Source organism: Colius striatus, chromosome 3 (genome assembly GCF_028858725.1).
Source record: "Colius striatus isolate bColStr4 chromosome 3, bColStr4.1.hap1, whole genome shotgun sequence".
Classification (NCBI taxonomy): Eukaryota; Metazoa; Chordata; class Aves; order Coliiformes; family Coliidae; genus Colius; species Colius striatus.
Window position 1 is genome coordinate 34,280,535 of NC_084761.1, and position 6,983 is coordinate 34,287,517.

The 6,983-nt window shown below is 43.6% G+C and overlaps 1 protein-coding gene across 5 annotated transcripts in view; it reads right to left on the bottom strand.

The window, feature by feature from the left end:
* Positions 1–5,874, bottom strand: part of OTUD4 (OTU deubiquitinase 4) — a 34,533-nt gene extending 28,659 nt beyond the window's left edge. For all 5 annotated transcript variants that reach the window (XM_061991957.1, XM_061991960.1, XM_061991956.1 and 2 more), the window contains exons 1-3: positions 5,691–5,874; positions 2,594–3,109; positions 970–1,053 (exon numbers count right to left, since the gene is read on the bottom strand). In XM_061991957.1, coding sequence (XP_061847941.1) covers positions 970–1,053; positions 2,594–2,758 — 249 coding nt within the window. In that variant the 5' untranslated portion in view covers positions 2,759–3,109; positions 5,691–5,874. The remainder of the gene's footprint in view (positions 1–969; positions 1,054–2,593; positions 3,110–5,690) is intronic.
* Positions 5,875–6,983: the final 1,109 nt, after the last annotated feature.

The following is a 6,983-nucleotide window of genomic DNA, read 5'->3' on the forward strand; positions in this document are numbered from 1 at the left end:
GAAACAAACACAGTCCTGACAAATTAAAATAGTCAAGTTAGAGCTGCACTCTCCCAGAGGGTCACTATTTTATGTCATTCCCTCTTGACAGCTTCCACATCAATAGTGATCAGTCACATTTGAACATCATTGTACATTATCAGAAATTAAATCCAATACACTCTTACACCCCCTTTCCTTGTCTTCCTTATGCCAATGTGCATCTAAACCAGCCTTTTTATTTTGGGTTCAAGTAAATTTAGAACTGAAAAAGAGAGCCAAGTAATAAACCTTCAGCAATAAATGCTTACACATATTCTTGTTTTGCCCATTCTAATGAAAATGGTAAACTAGAAGGTATGCAAACACCAACAGGAGCACCATTACCTACTATTGTTCTTTTAAAAGGAGGAAAAAAGGATTTTTTTGTCAACACTGACAACATTGGCAAAATATAGATCAGTATCAGAATATTTTATGTTCACAGTCGGTGAAAGAGAACATTGTCACGGGTGTTTAGATAAAAAAAACATATAATGAATTGTAGACCATGAAACAAATTTAACTAATCTCATTAGTCAAATCTCTTATATATTGCAAAAGCAATTAAATAGCACAAGAACATTTTATGACCTTTATTAAAATAGGTATTATACTAAAATAAAAATCAGGCTTTGGTAGCTCCACTACAGACTATTAAAGTTTAAGACACTTTGTTTTGTTTCTTAATGAGCTTTGAAAACACTTCCCTCTCTTTCCACTCCACATTACTGCAGTCCAAGCAGTATACAGGTCTTTCTCCAGGCTTATGAAAACAGGTTACTACCACACGTGCTAATTAATTCAAGTATCACTCACTTTAAAAAGCATCAATGAGTGTATAGCTACAATGAATACTGTCACAAACAGCAAAAATATACCTTAGAAAAGAGGAACAAAGTAACTTTTTTTTTCTTTTTAAACACTCACAAAGAAAATAAAAACACTTACTGCTTCAAATTTCTCCCTATTTTTCCGAAGGTAGTCTACACAAGCCATCCTGACATCAATGTGCCGAGACTGAGAGTGCAACACCTACAATAGGAGAAAGAGAAAAAAGTGACAATGGTTCTCAGGAGTTTTGATGACTGGTCACAAATCATGAATGACCGCTGTCTAAATACAGGCGTGGAAATATTCTAGTTTTACTTTTAGCAATTTTTAAAGTGCATATTCATTCAGTAACAATATCTTTACGCAGGTGAAACCTCAATTACTTAATAAAAGCTAAGTAACTGCAGAATTCACAGATGAAATTCAAATGCTCAATTTTATGAGGACTTACTGAGTGAAACGAAATTCATTTGTTGTCATTCTTTAACCAATTCCTTTGTAAAGGATTTCAGTTAATTCAAGTAGTAAGTTACCACAGACTTGAATGAGGAAATCAAATACCAACAAATGAAATCCAAAGAAATCTAAGAGAGTGCAGGTTTACTTTCCCTTGACTTTCGGATGTATAGATTCATCTGTTGCCCAAATACTGATTTGGAAGCCAGGAATTAAGATTGCACTATGACACTTGCATTCTTCCTCCTGTTCAAATCCCTGCTGCAAAAAATTTAACTTTCATCATAGGTTCAGAGTTTTCTCTGATATGACTTTGTCTACTTCCTTACTAGATTGTAGGGATGTTCTTGTCGATTTAATTTGCAGCATTTTTTGCAATTCTAACACACTACCCTCAATTTAAAACACTTCTAAATTGAGATCCGTTCAGTTTTTTCTGCAGGAATAGTACAGAGATTAGGCCGAATGTGTGGCTAAACATCTACTAACTCTGAATTAAAGACCTTTCATTCAATAAAATAATAAAGAGATGTTAAAAATGCAATAATTGGAAAAAAAAAAAAGTTATATATACAGTGGAGGGAGAAATCTTCTGTGCATTAACTAAAAACGTAGTATCAATGTATACTCACTGATTGTTCCCTTGAAATAAAAAATTCCACCCATTCACTTCAGATCAATAGTGTATGCTTACCTGAACTTAACTTCCCCGCTGAGGTACAGCGGGGAAAGTAATTTAAAGCAGTGAACTGCATCTAATTAGCATAGGAATCTGCGCTCCAACAATCAGAAGTACCAGAGCTCCCACTGCCGTTTGTTTGTATTTAAGACAAGATGACGCTGTCACTTTTTCCTTTAACAGTAACACTGAAATGGGGGAGGGGAATTCAACGGGAAGATCAAAAAACAAATTATTCACTTTCTCTGATTTTGCAGTAAACTAATTAAGAACAAGGCTTTTCGGCCCTTTGCGCTAAACTCCATTTCCTAAATAGTCTCATACAAAGCACTTGCACCCAATTGTTGAAATCTTGCACTGGAAAGAGCTCTGAGGAAGCACTGGAAGGTCAAAACAGGTAATAATTTCTTGATGACAGAAGGCAGTTGTACACACTGAACTTCGCTCTCTAACCCCAAAAGATGGAAACTATTTATTGTTTCCTTGGCACACGACTGTGTAACCTTAACCTATACTTGTCTGCATTTTAACACTAATTATCACCCACTAATAAGATCCACTTCCCACGCTTTCATGCGAAGTAGCTCTGCTTATATAAGCAGTTACCTGCTCGGCCACAGCCCTGAAAAGACAAGATCCATCCTTGGCAACTTTCTTTCTGTACAAGCCCTGAGATCGCAAGTAACAGTCCATAGAAGTGTCCCCAGGGGCGTCCATGCCGCTGCCTTGATGACTCTGCTCCCCGCCGTCGGGTCTGTACGCCGCCTCCATCTTTACGGCTTCACCCTGTGGAGAACGTCTGCACCTCTCCTAGCCCCACATGGCAAGGCAAACCCACCGAGCAGTCCCTGGGCCGGGGCAAGGAGACGGCGGCAGGTGGGTGGACAGAGCGATAGCCCCCCAGCACTCAAGGTAGCAGCAGCAATAGGACCAGCGGTCGGTCTCACGTAAGCAACTGGCATGTGGGAATCGCGGAAAGAAACCACAAAGTTTTACTCCGCAGTCCGGACTTCCAGCTCCATCAAAACAGTCGCTTCCAGGCTTCTCTAAGGGGCCAGGGAGTAGCTCCTGGACACGGCTCCGGCGGGGTCCCGATCCCGCTCCTCCCTCTGCGCAGCCGGCCTGCCGGGCGGAAAACAAAAGAGAAAGGACATGTGCCTCCGCCGCCGGGGACGGGGGGAAGGAGAAGCGTAACCTGGCGTTTATTTTCACTTTCAGCCCGGGCGCTTCTGGGAGCGGTAGTCCCGGAGGAGGAAGAGGAAGGAGCAGAAGTCGGACACAGCGCCCGCGGCCGAGCCGCCCTCGGCTCCTTTCATTCCCTCACGGCGTTTTAGTTTTCTAACTAACACTGGGATATTCGAGACCTAATCCATAGATTGGGGAGGGGCGGGGTGTGTTTGTTATTTGTACCCCCCCCAACAGATGGTAAAATGACTTTTTAAAATCCATCCACTTGCAGAAAAGAAGATGGTAACAAAACTGGGATAGTAAAAGGCTTAATTCAAAAGAGAATTTAAAAAACAGTCATAGCAATTCAACACTTTTAATATACTGCTGCTTTTTTTGTATACAACTCTTCGTGGTAAGAAGCAGTAGTAAACACTTTTATTACAATTGCACAATTATTTTTCTTGGCATAGTAACAGGCTGTAGATTTTATTGCACAAAATATGACATGGGAAACTTTCCCAACTTGTTGGGCTTTTTTTTTGTGGTTGTGTGACTTACCTAGGAGAGAGAACTACAAGCTCTTGGAAGCAATACCGACAAATAAAATGCTCACAGTTACTCCTTAATTCAAATGAACAACTCTAGATGCAAGAAAAGGAGGTAAAGACAAAAGGAATGAGACCTCTGAGTTTTTATTTTCAGTCAATAGTAATAAGACCAGGGAGGGTGATGACTTGAGCCAAGATCTATATATAATAACTACTGATGGAACAAGCCAGGCTGAGTCTGGCACTCTAGCAGCTCTGTACAAATAGTATCTAACCTCCTTTTCCTAACAGGAGACCAGCTTTGGCAAAAAAAAAAAAAGAGCTGGTTTGCTGAAAATAAAAGCAAATTCCCAGGGATTTCTGTAGATAACGAACATAGAAACTGAGAGAAATGAAAGCAAAGCTCTAAAAGCATCTGAACGTCCAAAACAGTGAGAGCTAGCTAGGCAGCATGAGGATGGACAAGGAGCACAAGGTAAAAATACTAGCAAGGGGCTGGAGGGAAAGCTCAGACATCTCAGCAGAAGATGGGAAAGGTCATCCAACAAGACTAACTATAAGCAGTTGCTGCTGCTGACTCAGCTACCATATTCACTTAAACTCAGACTAGCAGAGTCCTGCATGTGAAGAGGTGCTTCTTCTGTAGCTAAAAGCAATTTGGCAAGATGCTTTGAAGACCTATCAAACTACTGTCCAGTTATACAGTTTCTTAGAAGTACTTAATTTTCCATATCCTATTTCTCATGGTTAGAGACAGCACTATTCTCACATTCACAAATGTATTTGTCTTCCTTCATATTTGAGCCTTTTATCATTCTAAAGGCCAGTCAGGAAAAGGAAAAATGCCTTTCATCATATCTGTTCAACTCATAAATCCCTATATACACAAGGTCATCCAGTATGTGACAGAACATAAATATAGTTCTGATAACTCCGTCAATACACGGAAAATTAAATAATTAAGTCATATAGCTATCAGTTTCCTAAAAGCCTGTTCTTTTTGCCACTACCTCCTGAAGTCCATCAAGCACTGATGACCCACAGAACTTTTTTCCATGTATCACTATACAAGAATCAATCTATTCCAAAAAGATTAAGTTCTCACTGAAGAAATCTAGCCTGTATACACATAGTTTCTAAGACATAAAGATAAATGTATCCACTCAAAGACATCCACAATATCTCAATGCCAAATGGTCCATCAGGTAAGAATGGCCAAACTATCATTTATTACAGTTGTTCTAATTATCAAGTAGCTTTATTAAAATTTTCAACTAGCACTTCTACCACAAGCAGCAGATCCAGTCACCAGTCCATCCTCTGCATCAACCTCTATTGCTCACATAAGTGCTTCTGCCACTCGTGCACTGAATCAGCTCAGGGAGCTGACTCAAGCTGGAAAATTTTTAAAAAATCCTAAAAAGTGTAAAAAAAGAAAAGAAAAATTTAAAAAACCCTGTAAAATTAAATTTTAAACATAAAAAACCCCTCACAAACTAAAAGCAAATCCCCCAAGTTTTATTTCTAAACTAGGATTAGTTTTGTGACTCAGTTCATGGCCTGCCTGTGCCGACAGCTGGGACAGCAAAGGGGAGGGGGGCTGCTGCTGCGGGCGTGAGCTGCCTTTACTCATCAAACTGCAACCTTGAAGAGAGGAGACCAGCTTTCGCCGAACTTCATGCCCAACCTTTCCCACCTCAAAACAGCACCGGTTCACCAGAAGCCTCCTCCCGGTCCTCAGCTCTGACCTGGGCGCGACTCGGTACAGGCCGGGGACAGGCACTGGGGCAGGAGCGGCTCCTGGGCCTGCAGCCCGGCGGCCCTTCGGGGCAGTGAGCAGCCCCACGAGGGCCCTGCCTGCTCGGCAGCGCTTCCTGTGCGGGCATACAAAGAGCGGCCGACCGGTGACTACGGGGCCAGACCGTCCTCCCGGAGAGGCCGCAGCGCGGCTGGGCCCGCACCCCGCCCCGCTGACTGGCACTTACCGGCGGAGGGGCGGGCGGCCCCTGGCCCCCTCCTCCTTCTCTCCTCCTCACCTCGAGGAGCAGCTGCAGTGGCGGCAGTGGCCCCAGCGGCGGCGCAGACACTTCAATCTCCCGCGGCGGCCGCTCTGCTCGCGTCGCTCCCCGATGATGCGCCCGCTGCCAGCTCGCTCACGCCCTCCCACCTCGCTGTCTCTCATCACTCTTGGCCGCAAGCGCAGGCGAAAACGCACCCCCCCCCCCCCCCCTTGGTTTGTCCCATCGGCCACATCTGCAGTGGCTCGTACCATTCGCCGCACAGGGGAGGATGAGGCAGCCGAGAAGAATGCCGGAGTACTGAAGGATGAAGAAACACCATTTAGCGCTGGGCTCTTTCTTCGAGCGTCGTCTTTGGGTGGCCTGAAGGAGCCAGAAGAGCTCGGAGGCTAGCGGCAATGCCCTCATGCCCCCACCCGCAACAAGCACGCGATGGCACAGCCAGGAAGCGTCGTCCACCGCCCTCTATCCAGCAGGTGTCGGTACTCGTGTCCTCGCAGCGAAAGGCGGGGCGCGAGGTGCCGGCGCTCCGTCACACTCGCTGCCTCATGGCACCGCATCCTCCAGCAGTTCAGCCTAGTTGTAAGCTCACCTCTGGCTGTGGGATGCAATGGGAAACGTTTCCTAAGAGTTTTCCAGACAGATAATTTTTGAAATAACAGCCCAGAAGAACAGGCGTGGGACAGGAGAGGGGGGACCTGGCCATCACATTGACTGGGCATCGCCACCAAAATTGTTAAACTGTGCCCTCACTGTACATATTTCTTACAGTAATAGTGTGTATTTTCGTATCACATTGCTCTTTGTCAGAAATGCTGTAACAGGCATGAAGAAACATGTCCAATGCCTGTAAATGAGTAGTGGGAAGGTTGTGAGAAGTGTGTGGCAAATGCAGTTTTATTCCCCCTCCTCCCGTTAAAATGCATATTCAGAGTAGTAAATCATCACTCAAACATCATCACTCAAACACATGATCAAACCAAAGTGTTTAGAGGGAATCAATAACATAAATAAATAAATACTTAATACCAGCATAAGTATCGATAGTGGTGATAAAGCCTGATACTTAAGGTGGCATGGTAAAAAACAAAGAAGTGTGATCTGGTTAGAAAAAACAGTATTTTTAGGTTGCCTATTTGCTTAATAGTCCATCGTGAGATTTTTGGTTTTGAGATGGCTAAAAGTTCCAAAGTCACGGTATGGTACACACTTAGGGAGGTAGTGCCTCTGTGTGCCAGCATTTTTGCTGGACAGTGAAGC